At 54.2% G+C, this 23,166-nt stretch overlaps 1 protein-coding gene across 2 annotated transcripts; it reads right to left on the reverse strand.

Annotated features, from left to right (window-relative positions):
- Nucleotides 1-196: 196 nt before the first annotated feature.
- Nucleotides 197-22,923, reverse strand: OGFOD3 (2-oxoglutarate and iron dependent oxygenase domain containing 3). Of its 2 annotated transcripts, none has more exons than XM_060645062.2 (9): nt 22,817-22,923; nt 21,661-21,878; nt 17,486-17,561; nt 15,971-16,013; nt 13,516-13,580; nt 12,913-12,969; nt 7,953-8,106; nt 4,559-4,682; nt 197-519 (listed from the first exon to the last, which is right to left on the reverse strand). In XM_060645062.2, the coding sequence occupies exons 1-9, from the start codon at nt 22,888-22,890 to the stop codon at nt 383-385; spliced, it is 948 nt and encodes a 315-aa protein (XP_060501045.2). In that variant the 5' UTR covers nt 22,891-22,923; the 3' UTR covers nt 197-382. The 2 variants fall into 2 exon arrangements, with proteins under 2 accessions (XP_060501045.2, XP_078294094.1); XM_078437968.2 differs by lacking the exon at nt 197-519 and adding an exon at nt 551-2,146.
- Nucleotides 22,924-23,166: the final 243 nt, after the last annotated feature.

A 23,166-nucleotide genomic window follows, 5' to 3' on the forward strand; every position in this document is an offset into this window, starting at 1 on the left:
CTTCTCTACAGGTCATGGCATCATCCACATTCAAAAGTCAGTCTTCGGCGGATGAATCTGGATGAGGCCCAGGCAAATGATTATCTGTTCACAAATGGGAATTTCCACCCAGGGCCCCGGGATCCCCTCTTGGGGAAGGGTCGCTGCTAGCTTCTGGGCCTGATGTCAACAGCACGCCGAAGCAAACACACAGTGCTTGGTGGTGAAAAGCTGCTTCCCCCTAATTTACTTACGGACGACAAATGATCGAAACATCAGGAAATCAAAATCCAGGGTGATTCATAAGGCACCTTGTTCAAAGGAAATGGGCTGAAATGGGGAGAGGAGGACGTTCTGTTCAGTGTGGCTGCTTCCCAGCGGGAGGGCACCGTGAACAGGAGGGCTACGTGAACTCAGGGTCTGCGATCCCGTGGTCGGGGTTGCAGGTGAAGGCGATGGTGACGGCGTAGCGGGTGCCCCAGTGGACCTTCTCCACACGGTGCAGGTTCTCGGACCCTGAGGTAAAGAAGGACACCCGGCCTAGGACAGAAGAGAGAAGAGGGAAGTGACCCGGAGGCCACACACATGGCCGGCCCTGACACAGCAAACCAGGAAATAGGACAGGTGTACCCACCATGGGAACGGCTGCAGCAGGACACCTCCATGCGTGAGGGGCACCCCAGCCCCCGCCCTGGCCCTCTTTGTGGTGGGTGGGCCCAGATGTGGGGGCCAGGTCCTGCCAGCACCGTCCAGGGTGCCCCGACAGGCCACGTGACCTCCCCAGGCCCATCCCTCACAGGCTTTCAGGTTCTACTCCCATGTCAGACAAAACCAAACCCTGGAGAGTGATGGCAATGTCTTACCAAAGAATCAAGAAAGATATGTCAAGACAAAACACCCAATGCCTCGTCAGCTCCCTTCAAGTTGAGATAAATGGTCTTCACCTTTCTGCCTAGGGAAAGGCAGCTTCTGGGAGTCCAGAGTAGGGGCCCTTCCAACCTGTCCATTTTCAGACAATTCCATGTTCAACTGCTTCTGTCTTTAACTGGCCTTGCACACAGCACTATAGAATTTTCTACAAGCGAGCTGACCATTACCAAGCCATGACGGAGGAACCTGAGATTCAGCAGGTACTATGCTCTGGCCGCGTGGCAAGGCCCCATGACAACCACATTTCCCTTCACAGTTACAGCTCAGCCGGTTGAGCGTCCGACTCTTGATTTCAGCTCATGTCATGAGCCCAGGGTTGTGGCATTGATTGAGCCCTGTGTCAGGCTCTGCACTAAGCATGGAGCCTGCTTGGGATTCTCTCCCTTTCCCTCTGCCCCTCCCCTGCTTATGCTCTCTCTCTCTAAGATAAAAAGAATTAAAACAAAACAAAACAAAACAAAAACCCACAACACAAAAAACAATAAAAAAACCCACAAAGCCACTGCTGGACAGTTGACTGCTTCCATCAATACTTGCAAATTGACCGCAATCTTTGCAAAGGAGAGAAGAAGCCACCTCAGACACGCCCTGCTTTCTAGCTGTAAACAGAGAACCGGGCTCTGTTTGGAAACAACAGAGCAAAAGAAATGGTGAACACACAGGAAACCTATGAGTGTGAGCCTGGGGGCTCCTGGAACTCACACACAGTGCAGTCCCCTCCTCTGGACCAGCCCAGCCACCCCCATGGGAAGGAAACGCTTTCCCAGAGCAATCCGGACCCACCACACTTTCTGAGAGTTACATTTATTTATTTATTTTTTAATGTTTATTTGAAAGAGACAGAGTGGAAGTCGGGGAGGGGCAGAGAGAGAGGGAGACACAGAATCCCAAGTGGGCTCCAGGCCCTGAGCTGTCAGCACAGAGCCTGACACGGGGCTCAAACCCACCAACCGTGAGACCATGACCTGAGCCGAAGTTGGATGCTCAACCAACTGACCACCCAGGCACCCCAAGACTTACATTTTTAAAACACATCTTGTCCTTGGTCTCTTGATTCAAACTTGAGACATGGGACAGCAGCCAGGCCTGTCTGCACAGCGGCCACCGGCCTCCCGTGCCCTTCCACCCCCTCTGCCCATGTAGACAGACGCAGTTCTCAAGTGTCTGTGGACGCACAGTAACAGTAGGGGTCTCCGTGTCCCTTCCAGCATTTCCGCACAGTTTGTAGACAGAGGTGCTGAAGAGCAGAGAAAAGGACCTTGGGACAATACAGAGCCTTCCACCATTCATGCTGTTGGAGCCTCAGAAGAAGTTAACATTGGGACAGAAAAAGAGAACTTGAGGAAACAATGACCCAAACTTTCCCCAAAGTCGTGAAAACCTGGCTTTTAATCCAATCCAATCCAATCGGTGTAGCCAACCCCGAGTGGGACGCGGAGGCCCATCACAGTCAAACAGATGAAATGAGTCATTTGGGAAAATCTTGGAAGCAGCAGAGAAAAAAGGCAGTGACCACGGGGACAGTGACCCTGACAACGACTCTCCCTCAGCAAGAATGGAACCTGAAAATAAAATGATGTTTCTACAGAGAAAGGAAAATTCTATCACTCCAGAATTTCACAGCCAGTGGAAATATGCTAGAAAAGGTGAAATGAGGGCATTTACAGAAGAGCCACAGCCGGCAGACCCATGGGGCTAGGAGTGTTAAGGCCAAAGAAAAATGGTCCCCATTGGAAACCCAGGTCTATGGAAAAGAGTGAGGGTTCTGGAAAGATCGAATGAGTGGGAAAATGTAAGTGTGTATTTTATTGTGTGTATTTTCCTGTGAATTTCCACAAGAGAGGAGAGACTGTCCAAAGCAAGAACCATAACACTTAAATTGGTCTCATTGGTGGGTGAGCTGCTGTGCGTCTCTCCAGAGTCAAACGACAGCTCCCACGATGTCTGTGGGGACGAATGTACCTCGCTGAGCCCCAGGCAGGGACAGCACACAGTCAATCGTATAAAATAGTGTGGCTGCCTCTCATCTTGTCCACCTGGAAAGAGGCCCTCAGACCCCATCAAGTGCCGGTGTGGTAACTAGAGAAAAGTACGGCACCGGCTGCACAATCCTGAGCCCCTCTGTCCTGTCCAACCAGCAGGTAAGCCCTACACTTGATTCTGACGGGTGAAAAGTCCATAGTAATTAAGTAAGAGTAGGTACCACAGAAATGCTCTGAAGAACCCAGTGGCAGGCCACTCGTATCAGAACCACAAGGAAATTATTAGCAGAGAATGAAATCACCATCTGTCCAGGGACCAGCGCTGCTAACTCACCACACGAGGCAAAGAGCAAGACAGACCTGTAACATTTATACTGGTGGGTGTGGCTCCCAGGGCCACATCCCCCAGAATCTTGTCTCCCAGGGCCACGTCTCCTAGAACCATGCCTCCCAGGGCCATGTCCCCCAGGACCATGTCTCCCAGAACCACGTCCCCTAGAACCTATCCCCCAGGGCCACGTCCCCCAGACCTGCGTCCCCCAGCAGTGGGTCTCCCAGGGGAGAGTCTCCCAGGGCCACGACCCCCAGAACCATGTCCCTCAGGGCCGTGTGCCCCAAGGCCACATCCTCCAGGACTATGTCTTCCAGGGGTGCATCGAGTTGTACTGCCCACCCAATTCTATAAACACAAAACATTTCAGTATTCACAAAAAGGTACTTTCTGGCTTTTTACACTCTTCAGTAAACAACTTAGAGATTGGACTCAGCAACTGAGTAACCAAGCGTGTGAGAGAAACTCAGTGTCTGTAATCCTGCGTGTTCTTTTTCTCTGGGACAACAAGGGCACCTCTCAAAAGCATGTGCATGTAACACCCAGCCTCAGTGACAGAAGCTTCTCTGGTTCTTTATCCATTAAAGCCTTGGAACTGCAGGGTGTCCAGGGCCCCTCCTGCCCACTGACTGAGCCCAGGTCTACACCTCTTCCTGTGCTCACCCCATGGAGGGAGGAGAGCAAACCCCGAGCGGTTTAATTTCTTTTTTATGCCTTTTGATTTCCAAGCCACTTGGTGTCCAATTCAGAGCTACTACAAGGAGCAGTTTGGACCCACCGGCTTGGGGGACTGCCCCATGGCTGACAGGAACATTCTGGCCAAGCCAGGTGGGCACCCTCACTGGCCTGACCGAGCTCCCAGCCGGCAGGAGCCCAGTGAGCAGGTGAGGACAATGCCACAGGCACAGGTGAGACGCGGCAGCAGGTGGACAGCACTGGCGCTGTCCGAGGTACCTGGGCTGGAGCCAAGTGGCCGGGTCTGTCTGTGAGTCCCCCCTCTTCCCCACAAGTGCCAGAGGGAGGGACACGTCATCTGCCCAGCACCTGCTCACTGGGCAGCTGAGTGTCCGCACTGTGTCCGGGGAGGCAAGCCCCAGTGCTCAGCGCTGTTATCGACATCGTCAGGTTGGGAGTATCACCTCACGTGAGCTGCTGAGTCCCTCTGGGGAGTGCACTACAGGGCAGGGAGGGGCGGGCTCTGGGAACCGCTGTGCCATGGCGGCAGCGACCGTGGGCGATGGGGCCCCTGGGTGTCCAGGACCAGCAGACGCATCCAGGCAAGCGCAGCATCGCTGGGCATCTGCCCATGCCTGGGGCTGCCGCGTGAGGGCCCTACCTGCTCTTGGCTCCACTGTCTTGTTGGCCCCCTCCTCCACGAACACAAATCTCCCTCCGCCGAAGTCGTCCAGGTAGTCAGAGAGGTAGAGCAGCGAGGTGTAGTCAAAGGAGCCATAGGTCACCTGTGGGCAGAGGGGAGGGAGCGCATCACCATCGAGGTGCTCGTGGGGCACACAAGCCCAGGACACCGCTCTCAGCCTTCAGAGGTCAGCATACAACACGTGCACCTAACAGGGGCCGCTCACTGCCTTCTTGACTTCAGAAACACCTTGGTTGAGCCCACGGTCGTGTGTTTTTGCTGGGACTCTGGCACAGCTCAAACGCCCGGACAGCTGTCTTCCGGAAAGGCAGCGTGTGCAGTACGCGGGGCAGACAAGCCGGCACCATAGCGATTCCTGGGACGGTGGCAGCGTCATCGCTGACCTGCAGGGCCAGTCTTCTGCACCAGCAGCAACGGCAAGTGCTGTCGCTCTTTCAGATGCTGGGCGACTCCAACCTTTGTTCTTAACGCTAGTAAAAACACGTGCCATAAATTTACCATTTAACCACCTCAGTGTGCAGCCCGGGGGGCAGCAGGCATGTTCTCACTGTTGTGCCACCATCCCCTGTCTGTCTCCAGAACTCCAACCTCCCACATGGAAACTGTCCCATTACACGCTCACCCCTGCCCCCCGCCCCCTGGTGCCGACCCTTCTGACAACTCTAGAGACCTCATAGCCATGGGATCCCACGGGATCTGTCCTTTTGTGTCTGACCCTCTTTGTGTAGATGCTCGTTTGCAGAGGAGGGGTGCGTCTGAGCACAGACCCTCTGAGAATCGACCCCCACTCCCGCCTGGACGAAGGAATGGAAACAGGGGGCGGCTATCGTTTGTTTCCTCAGATGCCCCGAAGTCGGGGACGGAAGGGACCCCTGGAAGCCACTGCAGGCCAGGGCTGCCGCACAGACACGTTTTCAATGTGACACCTTCAGGGTTTGGTTTAAAACCTCGGGCTGCCGAGGAGAAGCTAACTGTAATATGAAAGGAAGATGTAATTTCCAAGGGCTTCAGTGACACAGATCAGAACAAAGAGCTTTAATAATTAATAAACGGAATTAGTGAGAGATGCACTTTTCTCGTGCAAAGAATTTTAATCACATAACAATGTATTCCAGGCTGATGAACCATTCAATTAGCAAGTCTGGGGTAGGAGAGGAACAGTAACGGAAGAGTCTAAGAATTAGTCTGAAACGTCACCCCGCCAGCCCTGACGCGCAGCCCGACCCCTCCCTCTAAGCTGCTGGGTTGACAGCCAGTCTTACAAGATTTTACTGACACCTGTAGGCATCATGGGAACGGGACGCAGAAGCCCCGGGCCAACCTCCTGCGACATGTCTGACCACAGCTTGAAGAGCCTTCTCCCCTGCCACCATCTTTACCCCCATCACCATGACAACAGTCATCTCCTGACATGAGGTGGCCAACCAGCAAGGCTGCTGTGGTGATGGAGACCCCACATCACCTTGTGCCCTCTGCACCAGGCCACATGAAGCTGGATTCTACACACCTGGGCTTGGCTCCACAACCCCACCAAGAGCCCATCTTGGCTTCGCCTTAACTGATATTCGTTCACCAAACAAACACCAGGGTGATGGGAGACCACGATCTCCCAGGGCCTGCTTCTAGAACACCTTCAGCAGTGAACCTCACATGAGTTGAAAGCATACATGAGCCACATAAGCTTAAAAGAGACCCAGGTACAGCAGGAGGGTCCAGGAGCCTGACCCTCTCATACCCACCCATCCCCAGATGCTGCACAGGAACCCCCCCAAAGCTCACGTGAAAACCGGGGACCCGGGTAAGGAGGAAACTGGAAGCAGCGGGCTCTGGTGGGGAGTCTGTCCTGAGCTAGAGACAGGAGCCCCGCGGATCACGAGCAGGTGCCACGGTCCAGTTCTCTTGTGTCTGAGGACGTCTTCTCGCCATGCCCACGTGTGAGCGGTCCTTGGCTGCTCGCACTGCCCTGGCTCCTACAGACCCTTCTGTGGCCTCCTGGCTCTAAGCACCCCTCTGGAGAGCCTGCAGCTTCCGACTTGTCACCGGGGCCTGCCTCTTCCCGCTTGAAGAGTATGATCTTCGAGAACGCGGCCAGGGCATGTTTCTCTTGAACCGACTCTTCCTGGTGTGTGGACGGCTGTCCTTCCTTTGTGCAGGAAATCCTCCTGGACTCCAGCTCACGCGTGGGGCCCCCTTCTCTGTGTGCTGGAAGTACCTGTCTGTCCTCCGCATACATCGTCTTTTCCTTCAGCACCAGAACACCCTCTTCTGCCTCTGTAGTGTCTGCGATCACCTGACACCAAAGGTCTCACCCTGTCCCCGAATGATGATCTGACCGTGGTTACCAATGGGTCAAAAGCTGCCAATGCCACGAGGTGCAGGGGGATGGGGCTCCATCACAGCCGGATCTGAGCACATGGTGCCTGCCACCTGGAGGCCAGAAACCCCACACTCCCGGCCTGAATCTGGTGGAGCCCCAGAGCGGCGTGGGCCCACACGGGAGCCACTGGCCACAGATGCCACTTCTGTTTACACTGGCTTGAGCCGATTACACGTCGGGGTCCTCAGTTTCACTAACCACACGCAAGTGCTCGCAGCCATGCATGGTGCCTCCTCCATCAGCTCAGTCGAGATGAAACAGACACTAGGCGTCTGGCTGGTCTTGAAGCCAAAGCCACATCTGCAAGCGTGCATCCCAACCTGCCTCATCACTCACCCCGGTTCTGGGTATTTTCCACTTGCTTCTTTTGTTCTAGCATCTAGGGACACGAGGGGTGTCCTGGGTCACCTGAGCACATGGCAGCCCTCGGGTGTCTCCCGAGGCAGGTCTCCCCTGGCAGCATGCCGAGACCGTGGGTGTGCAGGGCGGTGGGGGGTGGGGTGGCTGCAGGACAGGCAGGGACGGGCTCCTCCTGCAGCTGGTCAACATCACGGATCGAGAGCAGAGCAAGGACGGGAAATCCAGAGGGTCCGGAGTGGTCAAGAGATCTTCCCATGAAGAGGAAGAACATGGGGGCGGGGCAGGCAGGCCCGAGGAGAGGCCACCTGCAGCTGCAGGGGCAATAGAAGGCTGCCCGGGGGACACGTGGTGAAGCTTATGGCGCCAGTGGAGACGGCCACAGAGGACAGAGTGCCCACCACTTCTTAAAGCACTTTTCACCATCACTTGGGGACAGGTTCCCGCCCCCCCCCCCCGACTACATCCTCGGGGTTCGGGACACACCTGAGCATCAGAGACAAAGATGTGTAAAACCCCAACCACAGAAAGGCCACAGTGGACACTCAGAAACCCGGGCGGGCAGCTCGGGCAGCCACGAACAAGCCCCGGGGCCCATGCTGGAGAGCGGGTGCCCACCTTGTCCACGTGCGCGTGCCAATACTCGTCGTGTGCCGTCCGGGCTTGGGTGCTGTTGATGCGGGAGAAGAACGTGGGCTTGGTCAGGTGCAGCGAAGATGCGCTGATGCCAAAAGCCTGGGCGATCGTGAGCTGGACCTTCTGCCGCACGTCCCTGTAGAGAGGACACAGGCGTCACCCAGGAGCAGCGCAGCCTCAGAGGAGAGGATTCTCCACGGGCCCCACGGAGCCCACGCAGCGCCACGCTACAGAGTGACACGGCTGTGGGAAAGCAGCAAGATGGACAGACGTACGTGTGGCCCACGCACGTGTGAAGGCGCATCGTGTGCAGAGCCAGGAACCCTGAGGACCGGCTCCTTGGGGCATGGCCAAGGGCGGGGGCCCCGTCTACGGGGACAGACAGGCGGCTGCGGGGCGAGCGGCCCTCTGCACAGGGTGCACGTGCTCCCGACAGAGGCCCGGAGGACGACCTCGGCCCTGTCTGAGAGCTGCACTGTACGTGGTCAGGGGCTCGGGCCATTCCTGCCGCGGCAGAGGGGTGCTGCCCCCGGAGACACCAGCCCCTCCCTGGCACGTCCAGGGGTCTGGGCTCCCAGCCCTACACACGCGGCTGTGTGGCGAGGTGCCACGGGGCACAATTCACCACACGGGCATTCGTGGTGGGGGCACCACCCTCCCTGGACCACTGCTGACCTGCACGGCCCATTCCACAGAGCCCCAGGGAGCCGACTCCTGGGAGGCCGGGAGGCAGGGGAGCAACGCTACACAGGCTGAGCCACACCTGTGAGGCGGACACATGCACTTGCTGTCCATCTACCTACACACGTCTACACACGTGCACACACGTACCTACCTACATACATGCCCACACACATGCGCACACACGTACACACCCCAAACACACTAACTCCCATACACATCTACGCATGCACATACCTGCTCCCATATACACGTACGTACGTGTACACACCCATACGCGCCTACGTGTACAGGTGTGCACACACACATACATGTGCACACACAGGTACCTACCTGTGTGCACACTTAGAGAAGATATGGTAAACTAGGTCTAGGACCACAAATGATGGAGCTCCAGCCCAACAGGACATAAATCATTCCAACATTTCCAAACCACTGATGATGATGCTTCAACATGCACACCACGTGCTCAAGGGCACTCCCACAAGGCAGGGCACTAACTGGGGGTGCGCTAGACCCTTCCTGGGGTGGGGCTCCCCCAAACTCATCTCAGTAAGTAGTTATTCTAACATTAGTGATGCCCATGGAACTTCTGCTGGACCAACAATTATGTTCAGAATTCTTCGGACTCCTCCATGGGGTAGGAGGGACATATGCATTCAGCAGCTCTTATCACCCAAGTCATAAAAAGTACTTATGAGCACATCACTTATCCAGCGGGCTCCGTTTCTTCATCTTTGTTCACCTTCAAGGCCCAAAGCATTTCAGAGCTTAGCCAAATGTCAGAGTCCGACAAACTGAAAGAACTTAGAGACTCATGATATTCTTCCATCTGTCACCAAACAGCACACGGTGTGGATGACGCATTGACAAAGCGATGGTGCTCCTCCGGGAATCAATCCCAGCTTCACTCCACGCACAAGCTTCCTCTCTCAGCTTCTGCAGTACTTTCTGCTTCTCTCTCCTGGTTTCCTCACTTTCATTCTATGTTCACCAACTCAACATTTCCACCTCGGAGCCAGAAAGAGCCCCGCCCACTTGGGGCACACTGGCCTTCCACTTCTTGGTTCCCGTTGTGGCGACGGCTCCCGCTGTGGCGACGGTTCCCGCTGTGGCGACGGCTCCCACGGGGCCACCAGGACAGTCCTCAGCTTTCATGGTTCTGGCTTCTGTGCATATCATGCTGTGTATTCTCCCTGATGTCAGCGCACAGATGGCGGCTGAGAAAAGTCTGGAAGCGATTTGGTGGTTTTTATCTTCGGCACATCCAGAAAAGGCGGTTTGGTGACTCAGAGTCCAGGACACGACGTGGACGTGGTCCTGAGTGTAACAGCCCGAGTTGTGGTGCGGGGAACGGTTCAGACCAAATGTTTGCCTTGAACATTGGCCAGATAGCCCATCTCAGCCACCATTCTCCTTCCAGGTTTGTGAGACCCACAGACGGAGCGTTGCATTTTCTGTGAATTATCGGAATCCTTGTGTGGGAGACAGCAGTGGAGAGGTCACCCAAACCCTGCTCTGTCACCCTGCAGATGTGCTCTGTGATGATCTAGACCATAAATTAGATCACACTGGTATCTCGTGCTGGTAATATTCTGGTCATGTCTCCAAATGCTCGGTTATTTTTAACCATAGAATAGACAAGATGAGAAAAAAGATTTCCCTAAACACTGCCATCTACTTGACAACACTCTTCAACAACATATTTTGAAAAGTTTTCATTATTTTTTTAGTTATTATTATTTAACAATTGGTTTATTGTGTGAAACTGATTGGTTCCTTCCCTCTTTCTTCATTGATAATTACCAATCTCATTTACTAAACCTTAAGCTGCACTAGAACACAGGGGGCATCGCCTGCCTCTTGGGAGCCATCATATCCAGTGCCCACGTGCCCAGCGACAGCACGCATGCTTCTGGGTGCAACCACCGACTGGGTTTTCTCTCCAGAAATACAAACTCTTTTTCATTTGTGCAACCCTTCCTGGGTTCTGTGTGCGACCGCAAGCCCTTCCAGACTACAGAGGTGACCGACACCCTTCCTCTCTGCGTGTTCACACTCAAATGAGACAGAAATCTGCTGTTTTCCCTTCATTCACGGTGTTCATTCATATGTTTCATCGACCTTATGAACGTGAAGATACCGACCCACACTTTTTACTAAACGGTAACATGGTGAACGACGTTAACTGGTCACTGGGTAATCACAGACTGAGGCTCCTGCACCACCAGTGCCCGGCTGGTTGCACCAGGAGACCCTGTCGTGCTCCAGGCCCAGACTTCACAGCCACCAAGTGAGGTCACTAGCGCATGGCAGGGATCAAGTGCACCACTCACTGCCGTTACTATTCATGTGTAGAGTTCATCCGACCCCTCACTTCTCTCTGGACCCGTAGCCCAGCTTTGTTTTCCAGCTGTCTCCCTGGAGACGTGACCAAGGGGAAGCGGCAGCTGTGTTTCCAGCCCAGGAGGCCTGCTGGCTGCTGGCTGGGGATGGGTGCTGGAGCTGAGGGCGCACAAGGGCAAAGTGGGGGCCGCGTGGGGACGGGATGCCCGGTGGCGTGACTGGCGGCCCTTACATGACCCACACGGGGACAGAACTGCACACACTCACACAAATAAGGTGAAAGCAGGGAATCTGAACAAAAAGGTGGCATGGTGCCACATCCTGGGGGCGACGCCCTACTCTCACACGAAGCAGTTGCAGTCAGGGATCCTGGGTGGAGGGTACAACAGGGTCTCCCTGTGCTAGTTCTCAAAACAGTACGGAAGTCTTGATTATCTAAAAGTTAAAAGTTTTAAGTAAAAAACAAAAACACTCCTGGGGCACCTGGGCGGCTCAGTCGGTTGAGAGCCAGACTCTGGATTTCGGATTCAGGTCATGATCTCACGGTTCATGGGAAGGAGCCCAGAGTCAGGCTCTGTGCTGGCAGCGGAGAGCCTGCTTGGGATTCTCTGTCTCTCTGCCCTTCTCCTCTCCCCAAGATAAAAAACAAAACAAAACAAAACAAAAACAAACGAACACCTTGCCCCAGTGGGGGAGCTGCCAGGACAGGAGGGCTGTGTCTGACAGGGCACCGAGTGGGGGTGGCACTGGCATGTGTGGTGTGACTGGGGAGTGGGCACAGCCCTGCACGGCGGTTACAAGAGCTGCTGGACCCCCCTGAGGCTGGATGTGCCTCCGTATCCGTGAGCTGTCATGAAGGCCAGAGAACAGCCCTGGGCCGAGGGGCACACGCAGCCTCCACTGGGTGGCGTGAGGGCCATGGCCTGGCTAGACCCACAGCTGCGGAGGCGGCTGCCCTGCGTACTACCCACCAGCACAAAGCGTGCTCGGGTGAATTCCGCACGTCTGCCCTGACTGCGCAGAGGGCCGGAGAGGAGCCAGGGGAAGAAGGAAACCTCGGAGCCGGGAGAGTAGACCAGTCCGCACAACCCCGCCTCCCCTCAGTATTTCTGCGGCCACTCGCTGGGGTTTGGGATCCCTGGCCTCCTGGGGGCAGAGAGGTACCACCCCTTCATCCACCTGCCTGGATTCCAACAAAGTGAACGGTGCATTTCACCTCTCGTGAGACCCTCTGTTCCCAACATGCCCACGACAAGCCAGGGGCTGGGGGGGGGGGGGGGGAGGGGGCGGGGTTGAAAGGGGACGCTGCTGGGGCGTGGCCGGCGGGCGTGGATGGGTGGTGGTCTTTGAGGGCGTGGTCGAAGCGTGGATTGGATGGGTGTGACCAGTGGGCCACGGACTGGGAGGTGTGGTCAGGGGCAGGCTTGGACTAGGCCGGTGTAAGTGGATAGGCACACCACAGGGGGAAGGGGACAGGGTGATGATGGGGCGAGTGTGACCGGGACCAAGGGGGTAGGCGTGGCCTGGCCAGGCCAGGGGAATGGTGGGGAGGGCTTGGCGTACGCCCGGGGTGGGTCAGGCCAGGGGTGGGCGTGGCCTGGATTGAGTTGAGTGGGCGGTGTTGGCGGGGTGGGTGTGGTCTAGGGTGCGTGGTGGGCGGGGGCAGTGGGTGGGCGTGGACTGGATGGAGTGGAGTGGAGCCGGGGCTAGTGGGCGGGACGAGGATGGGGTGGGGTTGCCTGGTGGGCGGGGTGGGTGTGGTCTAGGTGGTGGGTGGGCAGTGCCGGTGGGCGGGGCACACTTGGGTTCCGCCCCCGGTTGGGCTGGGCTCCTGGGCACACCGACCCTCGGCCCTCCCCACTCAGCCCGCTGCACTTGCCTCCACATCTGACCTCCTCACCCCTTTCCTCCTCACCGGTACAACTGGAAGTCCTCTTCTGAGAAGACGGTTTGTATTTTATCTCCAAAGTATCTGCGAAAAAACAGAGTATTAACAAATGCAACATTTCATTAAACGTTTATTGTTAACGTTTTATTATATAACATTTAAATCTTTTCCTTATTTCCTTTAAACTCAGTGTTTCCTCCAACTAACCAGTAGGTCCCTGAAAACTAGCTTGTCCTAACTGCTCCCTCTACAATGACAACTATGTGATTAAAAGGCAGGGAAGTCAATACCAGCAGAGTGAGGGTGACATTCAGCAAGGCTGGGAGAATCCCTTTCCTTTCCTGGCCTCAGGGAGGATCAGAGTGCCCCTGACTCTTTCCAGCTCCCCTTGGCCCCAGAGCCTGGCGGTACCGCTGCCCCCCCACTTCCTTTAGCTGTCCCTAGGCCTCAAGTAGGTCCTGCTTTCCCAAGAAGCGCTCCCTGGGTGTAGCACTAGACTATTCCCTGCAGCTGGTGAACAGGGACCCTGCACATGAGAAGGGCCACACCTCCCACTTCCCAGATAAGAATTGCACAAGGGTGCAAGGTCATACCGCACAGAGAGGGTCGCAGCCCCTCTTGGGCTCTCACCTGTACAGGTTCACAAAGTGCTTCCCAACAGACAGGGCTCCTGAGTGCAAGTCCAGGATGGACGCCTGGAAAAGACGTGCACAGGGCACAGGGTGACGGGGTTTGAATGTCGCCAAAGGTAAATGCAGACCACTGAGATCCAGCCTATGCTTGCCCTGGGCCAGGGAGCAGTGCTGGGTTTCAAGAAAGTTGGGCCCAGGGTACATATAGGACATCTCGTTCTCTCCTGCCTAGTCCGATTTTCTGAAAACAGTCCACAGTCTGTGAACTCCTGCAGCTGAATCACACCCCACCCACCCTCCCTCCTTCAGCCCTGTTGAGGTGTAAGGGGACCACACATCACACGCCCATGAACCACCATCAATCACCAAGATAACAACCACATCCCAAAATGTCCTTGCACCCCTTTACCATCCTGCTCCTGCCTCTCTCCACCCACCCCTCCCCACCCAGGCAACCACTGATGTGCTTCCTGCCATGACAGATTCACGCTTTCTAGAATTATCTGTGAATGCAATCATGTGGGATACGCTCTTTTTGGGTCTGGCTCCTTCCACTCAGCATCACCTCTCTGTGGTTTGCTCATGCCTTCGTGTCTACAGACGTCCACCGTCCTTGTTGCTAAGGAGTACTCCGTGGTCCGGGATGCCACAGCCACGTGGCCTGTTTCCAGTTTGGGGCTATTACAAATCTGCTCTGAGCACTGGCGGACAAGATGCTTTCATCCTCTTGGGAAATCCCTAGGAGTGGAATTAGTGAGTCATACCTCTCTACAGGATGGCCAAAGTGTTGTGCACTCCCTTCTGTGGGCCCTTCCCCATATCTAGGAGAAGTGGTCACCAGGACAAATCATCTTTATGCTGTCTGGGAAGCTACTATATCTTTCCTCATTGATACCGCAACCAGCCCGGAGGTTTGAACATAATTTGAGCTTAATAAATGTTAACTGAGGGGTGCCTGGGTGGCCCAGTCGGTTAAGCATCTGACTTCAGCCCAGGTCATGATCTCACGGTTTGTGAGTTTGAGCCCCGTGTTGGGCTCTGTGCTGACAGCTCAGAGCCTGGAGCCTGCTTTGGATTCTGTGTCTCCCTCTCTCTCTGACCCTCCCCTGCTTGTGCTCTGTCTCTCTATGTCTCTCAAAAAATAAATAAATGTAAAAACAAAAAATTTTAAAAAAATAAATGTTAACTGAGCTTAAAGACATCAAATCTGATAATTTGCCACAAGACAATTTCCTGGGGGAATGCCCAACAATGAATAAGAAATGAGTCCGTGCACAAATGGGTTTTTAATAAATGCTCCCTCTGAATCAAATCAAACAGAAATAAAAGGAGCTTAATTTCCAGGTAAAAGTTTGCAGAATAAAATAACGCCATGCAGATCATCAGAGAAATACTTAGAAATTCTACCAAAGTCTGTAAACTAATCTTCCCAGGACTTTCAAACATGTAGACTGATTCAGGTCCGTGTAATGGCGATAATCCAGGGATCACCAAACAATGCAGAGGGGACTGATCTTCCACAGCTCCACTCACTGGGTGAGGAGACCCACGTTCAGGACGCCACACAGGAAGGCAAGCTGACGTGCAGGGTTCGCAGGGACAGAGGCTGCCCAGGAGGCAGATGAGACACAGTGCTGGCCGCCTGTTCCCGGCAGCTGTTGTAACTAATCACCACCAACTGGGGGCTTGAACCAGCAGAACTTTATCCCGTCACAGCTATTGAAGCCAGAGGTCCTAAATCCAGGTGTGGGCAGGGCCACGCTCCCTCCAGAGGCCCTAGGAGAGAGTGCCTCCTGCGTCTTCCAGCTTCTGGTGGCTCCAGGCATCCCCTGGCTTGTGGCGGCATCCTTCCACCTCTGCCTCTATCTTCCTGTGGCTTCTCCTCTTCTTCCTCAGATCTCCTTCTGCCTCTCTCGCCATTGGACTTAGGGCCCACCCCAGTCCAGAACCACCTCCTCTTGAGTCCCTTAACTTAGTGGCATCTGCAAAGACCCTTTTCCAAATAAGGTCCTATCCCCAGGTTCCGGGGGGGTGAGTCGTTCATGTGAGCCCTGAGCCCCCTGCACCTCACAGATGACGGTGCCCACACCGTGTCTGTGGGCACCTCCTGCCTGGGGCCTGGGGAGTGTGTCTGCCACCATTTCCCAGCAGCCCTCCCACTTCAGCCTCTCCTGTTTCCAGGGCTTGTCACCCTCCTCACTGGGCTCCTAACTCACTCCCCCTAAGCTCACTGCCTGCGACCAGGTCCATCTGCCCCCAGCTGGGTGTCTGAAATACGAATGGGATCTGGAGCAGGTTGCTGTGACTCACCCTGAAGAGAGGGGACACTCCCATGTCCACCAAATGTGGCGTGGGGGGAGGGGGTACCCAAGAGCCCTGCAAATCCAGTGCTGCTGTCCCTCGGATGGTGAGCAAGTTAAAGGGGTATAAAGAAAACTAAAGCAGGAACTCACCCCTCCATCAGATCCTCCCAGGGACAGCCCCTTCTCGGCTATGCTGTGGGGAAAGGTCATTGTAAGTCAAGATTTAGTCGGTAGAATAGTCTATGATATAGCTGGGCAAGTAACAACCAGCACGATTAATGCAATGTTAACAGATCATTTACTGTTTATGATATAAACACACATTCAGACCAAAGGACTCAATTTGCAAAGCCAAATGAGAAAATGGCAATATTTCATCATGGTCTTGTTAATTATATATGACACAGTTTAGAAACTACTGAGCTTAAATTTAATTTCCACCTTTGGCACTGAGAGCTGGTGCCCACTAAAATAGGCTGAACTACCCCCACTGGGTCCCTCTGGGCTGACGCGTCCCCCCCTGGTCATCAAAGGCTGGGGGGACACCTTTGCAATCCCCAGCTCAGGAGGTAGAGGCCCCATGGTGGCCTGTGCTGCATCTGACAGGACCATCCACATCACTGGAGACGCAAGAGCATTTTACAGACCAATCACAGCCTACCAGGAAGCTGTACTGGGGACAGATCGGCCCCTGAAATATCGCTGACTCCTGCCCAACAAGTCCCTACACTGTTATGTAGAAGCATGGGGACCGTCTCCCTGCTGGGACCCTCAGCTGGGCACACCACCGGCAGAAGGCAGCCGGGACCCTGGGCCAGGCACACGGGCAGAAGGCAGCCGGGACCCTCGGCTGGGCACATGGGCAAAAGGCGGCTCGAGGGTCAGACTCTGCTCCACTGGGCACTTGGCATGTGTGTCTAAACAGCTTTTGTGTCTGAACAAGTTGTTGGAAAATCAAAGCCTTAAGATCTTGTTGTTAGGAGCACCTGGGTGGCCCAGTCGGTTGAGCGTCCAACTTCAGCTCATGTCGTGATCTCACAGACACTGTGAGTTCAATCCCCGTGTCGGGCTCTGTGCTGACAGCTTGGAGCCTGGAGCCTGCTTCGGATTCTGTGTCTCGATCTCTCTCTCTGCCCCTCCCCCACACGCGTGCGCTCTCTCTCTCTCTCTTCCTCTCAAAAATGAATAAACAATAAAAATTTTTTTTTAATCCCAACAAAGGAAAAGCCAGTGTCAATTGTACCTGAGTAAGACTTCCTGCCCCATCCTGAGTCACAGCTAGTTGGCCAAAGGGCTAATTCCTAGCCAGTCTCGGCACAGAGACTGAACTGCTCTCTAGTGACCACCTGCCCTCCACAGGTGTCCCAGGGCTCCGCCAGCAGCTCATGGAAGCAGCACTGCCCCGACCTCCTCTACAGGTCAGAACCACTTCCCGTGAAGAGTGGTTAGGCTTCTGGCAGGTTCCATCAGCAGCCACGTGACTGAGGGCAAAAGCCTTCGCTCCTGGAAATTGGAAAAGCCTACCTTTGCCCTTGGAAGCATACAAGATAATTCTTAGGGAGTTCTAAATGAATTTCTTTAAATCATCTTTTTCGTAGTAATTGTCTGTTTCCTGTCCCCCAGCCCCACTTTCACACTTGTTCAGGACAGAAAAGGCTTGGGTACCTGCGAATCCTCTGGGCTTCATCCCTGGTGATGACGGTATCGGTGATGCCCCGCCCACACTTCCTAGGGGAGCAGCCTGGAGAGAGATAGCCAGAATGAGATGCTGACCCCATGCTGAATCCCAACAGAGCCATTTGCATTTGTTGAGGATTTACCTGTAGCTGGCCTTCCCCAGGGACAGTTTTGTGGGGTGGGCTGTGCCTTCCACAGGATTGGGGGGACAGATTTGGCAAATAAAATGCAAGACACCTAGGGGTGCCTGGGTGACTCAGTTGGTTAAGCGTCCAACTCTTGATTTCGACTCAGGTCATGATCTCACAGTTCATGAGTTCAAGCCCCGCATCAGGCTCTGTGCTGACAGTGCAGCCCACCCCCCACCTCAATAAATAAGTAAACATTAAAAAATAAAATAAAATAAAATAAAATAAAATAAAATAAAATAAAATAAAATAAAAAAGGACACCTAAACAGGTATGAATTTCAGAGAAGCGACAATGATTCCTCAGCGTAAGTGCATCCTGTGTAGGACACGCTGACATCCCACTGGGCACAGCACACTCCTGGTGGTCCCACACCAGGCAGGACGCTGGGAAGCATCTGGCTCATTGCTTACCCTTGGGAAGAGAGCCCTGAGCCACCCCAGAGGCGGCATCCGTGACAATCCATGACCACAGACCCAGCCTTCCTAAGTCCCTGTGAGAAAGTCCTTCCAGGACAACTGAAGTTGTGCTTGTAATTCTAGTCACTGTCCTATCCCAGGGACCCAGCAAAAGCTGCCACCAAATGTGCTTACCACATGTCCCACCCTGAGCTCCCTCTGCCTCGCTGCAACCAGGAGGTGCAGCTGCTTAGGGGCATGAGGATAAAGAAGCCCAGTTGGGGATGGAGCCAGGGTCAGGTGGATGAGGCCAGGAAGAGGCAGAGCATCAGAGGCAGACAGGCTCTGCAAACTCCTTGTGTTTCAGCACTTAAGGTGGGCCCAGCTCCCTTGTACTAGGTGGGCCATCAACAGGTCCTGGCCAATGAGATGGAGACTTGGGACACTCAGGACCTGTTGGGCTGACCTTTAACTTTTCATCTTTTCTCCCCCCCCTTCCTGCCTGGAACATGAGCCTGGTGCCTGGAGGTCAGAGAATGTCCTGAGACCATGTGAGCCACACACTGAGTACAAGTGGTGAGGGGCTCACAGAGCACCAGGCCAACCTGGGGGCGGGGGGGGGGGGGGGCTCTCTCTGGGCCTTGTTGTGTGGGGAAAATAAACTTCTACTTGGAGGACCATCGGGGGAGGGGTGCTTCAATTCCAGAAGGCTAAATACAATCCTACTGACACAGGTGTTTTCATTATAAACAAAAGCCAGATATATGCTTTTCATAAAAAATGTAAATATGAGACACAGAAGGGTTAATAAAAGAAAATACAATAATCACCAAAAGAAAAGTTGGAGAGTGATATCTGTATAACTAATGCACTTTAAGGCAAAAGAATCATTACAGTGCAAAAGAGGGTCATATTTAGAGGTGATAGAACAGTTTACCACGAAGATGAAGGTGTGACAAACAGCATTAGATAGTACCATCTCAAACGCGAAACAGTCAACATGACAGAAGCTACCAGACCCACAGTCGAAGTGGAGATTCCTGCACACCTCTCTCAGTACTCGATGGACAAAGGAGGCAGAAATCCATGAGGATATATATAGATGGTTTGTATACATGGTAGGAGACTAGGAGAATTACATAGAACTTTGCACGCAACCACTAGCAAACATTTTTTCAGGTGTATATGGAACATTTACAAAAACACAAAATGAAAGTCTGAGCCAAAATCAGAGGATCGATATCATACACATTATTTTATCTGCCTACAATGCAATTAGGTTAGAAATCAATTTTTTAAAAAAATCTAACCATTTTTTAAGTTCATTTATTTTGAGAGAGAGAGAGAGAGAGCACACACGTGTGAGGGGGAGGGGCAGAGAGACAGGGGGACAGAGGATCAGAAGCGGGCTTCATGCTGTCAGCACAGAGCCTGACACGGGGCTCAAACTCACAAGCCCTGAGATCATGACCTGAGCTGAAGTGGGCTTCGTGCTGTTAGCAGAGAGCCCAATGAGGGGCTCAAATTCACGAACCGTGAGATCATGACCCGAGCCAAAGTTGGACACTTAACCAGCTGAGTAACCCAGGTGCCCCCAAAATCAATTAAAAAAAATTTTTTTTAATGTTTATTTTTGAGAGAGAGAAACAGAGTGCAAGCTGGGGAGGGGCAGAGAGAGAGGGAGACACAGAATCTGAAGCAGGACCCAGGCTCCCAGCTGTCAGCACAGAGCCCCACATGGGGCTTGAACTGACAAACCTCGAGACCATGACCCGAGCTGGACGCTCAACCGACTGAGCCATCTAAGCGCCCCAGAAATCAATTTTTAAACAGAACCAAAACCCCATAAATTTTGAAATGCTAAAGTCCATCAGCGACACGTGTTCAATGTGAGTGTGAAGAGCATCATTTGGGTGAAAAAGTGAATTTTGAATGGCTGACTCATCTGTGCACGTGCATGAGCACACACTCCACATAAACACAGTGCAGCAGCCTGTCCAGACACCCCCCAGGGGGCAGATCCTCCCACATCAGGAGCCCCCTGCCCCAACGAGAAGCTTTATTTTATTTTTTTTTAATTTTTTTTTTTAACGTTTATTTATTTTTGAGACAGAGAGAGACAGAGGATGAACGGGGGAGGGGCAGAGAGAGAGAGAGGGAGACACAGAATCGGAAGCAGGCTCCAGGCTCTGAGCCATCAGCCCAGAGCCCGACGCGGGGCTCGAACTCACGGACCACAAGATAGTGACCTGAGCTGAAGTCGGACGCTTAACCGACTGCGCCACCCAGGTGCCCCAAGAAGCTTTAAATACACCTTAACTATTCTTTCTATTGTGGTAAATATACATAACACAAAATTTACCATTTTAACCATTTAAAAAAATTTTTTTGAGAGAGAGAGAGTGGGGGAGGGGAGGGACAGAGAGAGAGAGAGAGAGAGAGAGAGAGGGAGGCAGAGGATCAGAAGCAGGCTCTGTGCTGAGTGCAAGACAGACCACTGCTGGGCTCGAAATCACGAACTGAGGGTTCATGACCTGAGCCAAAGTCGGACCCTTAACCGACTGAGCACCCAGGCGCCCCCCATTGTAACCATTTTTAAGTGTACAAGTTCAGGGATACGAGGCAAATTCATACTGTTGTGCCAACATCACCATTCATCTCCCGAATGCCTTCATCATCCCAAACTGGAACCCCGTGCCCCCCCCCCCCCCCCCGCAAACTGTTTTAATGTGGCTAAATTATTAAATGGGCAAAAAGAAACTTCACTTCTAACTACTTGAAAAATACTTTCTCAAAAGCTGGGACACAGGTTAAGAGGGAAAGGCTGAGGGAGTCAGGAGGAGGTAATCCCCTCTAGTGTGCGTCACCACAGCGCCCCTCAGTGGAAAGACTCGGCAATCTTCTTCCAGTTCAGGTCCAAAGCATTGCTCCGAATTAAAAAATTAACTGAATTTTGTCCTTAAAACCCAGTGGCGCAGGCTAGGTTTTTAAAACTGAGAAAGCGTCCAGGCAGCAACGAACGTGCAGGAAATAAAGCCGACAGTGCCCAGTGCCGGGGCAGGCGCGGGGCGGGGCGGGGCAGGGAGGAGGAGGGGGGGGGGAGGGGGCTCTCCAGGGTGCTGAACTCCAGGGCGGCCGCTGCCTCTGGGCAGCACTCCCCTCCTCCCCTCCAGAAGGGGACACACAGGGACACACTACACGACACCAGGAAGGGCTTCTGGTAGGGACATTTTTCGTTGCAACATTTTCTGCAGCAAATACACCTAATGACACTCTACAGCTAATGCCTTTTCTGGCTTCAACTTTCTCATCCCTGCCTTTCCAATTCTGTTATGTCCCTTCAGGCAGTCTCCTCCAACAGATAGTACCCACAGTGTGGGGCACCTCGGTGATCAGCAGGCCTGCCCTTGCACTTCCCAGCCCACGTGTGGGTTAACCGACCTGAAGGAGGGAAAGTTTCACTGTACCCCCCTGACCCCCACACCACGTCGCTGCAGCGAAAGACCCACGCATCTCAAACGCATCACGTTCGGTGTTCGCGTAAGGCTCTTTCCCAGACCAAGGCTGCATCGCCTACCTTCAAACCTTCGGTGACTGTCATAGTCCTCCGAGCAGGGCACCTCAATGAACCTGCCAGGCAGGATCTCCCCACGGTGAGCCAGGACCTCAGTGACGCCATCATCACCCCCCAGGCTGCTCCAGAGCAGGAGCCCAGTAAGCACAGCACAGGCCCCCAGGACGGTAGTTCTCAGCCACTTCCTCTGCACCTCCCAAGGTGCCCGGACATTCTTTGTGCTGAGGACAAAACACAACTGCACTCACATGTGCTGAAAAGTGGGCCACGATGACCAGGGAGCATGTTCACACTTAATCACAGGGAGCCTTAAACTGTTCCTGCCCTAACAGAGGTCAGAGCTACTCCCAACCAATCCCGAAGCACTCGCCAGCCTGGAAGGATATGGTGGGGAGTGTGGCCCCCAGCCCCATCTGACCAGGCAGGGCTCACTGTGCCCTGTGCTGGCAACCAGATGAGCTGCCGGCCAGTGTCCCTCCCAGCCCAGCCAGGCTCATGGAGAACCTGAATCTATGTTGCCAATGCCAATCACGTTCCCTGAAACCGAAAGTGACCCTCCAGAACCACACATGTGCCCCTGGTGGACGTAACTAAGGTGTGAGTCCACCCACAAGCCAGCCAAGAGGACAGTACAAGCAACAATGAAAATCATTCATAATTAAGACACTTCTTGCACAACCTGGGTTAACTGTACGTCTAACTAACGTAATTACTGATGTTGCATGCATGTGTGTGTGCACGTGTGTAACTGAGAAACTGTGTGCTCTGTTGTCTAGGAAAAACTTGGTGACTGTAGGGCTTAAAGAACTTGCAAAAAATAAGAAAAAAGATCAAGGCACCCTTGCTTTAAATATGTAATTAATTCTTGAAAAGGAGGGAATCTGACTTATTTTTATATGTGCCTCCCCCCTTTGCAGTGCTATATGAAGAAAACGAATTCCAGTTAAATAAATCCCAAGGTGGGCACAGCATGGTCAGACCGTGTTGAGTGGACACCTGATTATTTTAAACAGGGATCATAGATATCCCCGGGGCGGGGAGGAGGAGTCGACCCAGCTGCGCAGCACGCGCTCCCGAGGCCCCGCCCCAAGCAGACCACGCCCATCACACGGCCCCGCCCCGCCCGCCGCAACTCGCCCCTCCCGACGCTGCCCTGTACCTGCACGGGCGCCGGCGCTCTGACGCCCCGCTGCCCTCGGGCGCCCTGAGCGCGCCCCTCCGCTGAGGCGCCATCGGGCCAGGCCGCTGCGGAACCGGGTCGAAGGCGGGAGCCGCCCCGAGCCCGGGACGAGCGCCGCGAGGGGAAGCGCGAGGCCGTCGCGGCCTGGGACGCAGAGCGAAGCGCTCGGCCGTCGACCCCGAGCCTGGCGGCCAGGCCCGAGCAATCGGAGGCCGAACGCCGAGCAGGGCGGGGCGCCGCGGACCTGGGCGCGCACCTCGCCGGACACCCCGCCCACCCGCGCGCCCCCCGCCCGCCTCTCCGTCCTCGGAACGCGCTGAGCCTCAGAG

This window comes from Panthera onca, chromosome E1 (genome assembly GCF_046562875.1).
Source record: "Panthera onca isolate mPanOnc1 chromosome E1, mPanOnc1 haplotype 2, whole genome shotgun sequence".
NCBI lineage: Eukaryota > Metazoa > Chordata > Mammalia > Carnivora > Felidae > Panthera > Panthera onca.

Bases quoted from the DNA above. Each gene is read 5' to 3' on its own strand.
- OGFOD3 (XM_078437968.2), bottom strand. From the start codon at position 22,890: ATGGCGCCTCAGCGGAGGGGCGCGCTCAGGGCGCCCGAGGGCAGCGGG. The intron at 16,014-17,485 runs GTACCCAAGCCT...CTTTCCCCACAG, and splicing joins GAAGCCCAGAGGATTCGCAG to CATAGCCGAGAAGGGGCTGT. The intron at 4,683-7,952 runs GTGGGCACCCGC...CTCTGCCCACAG, and splicing joins GGCACGCGCACGTGGACAAG to GTGACCTATGGCTCCTTTGA.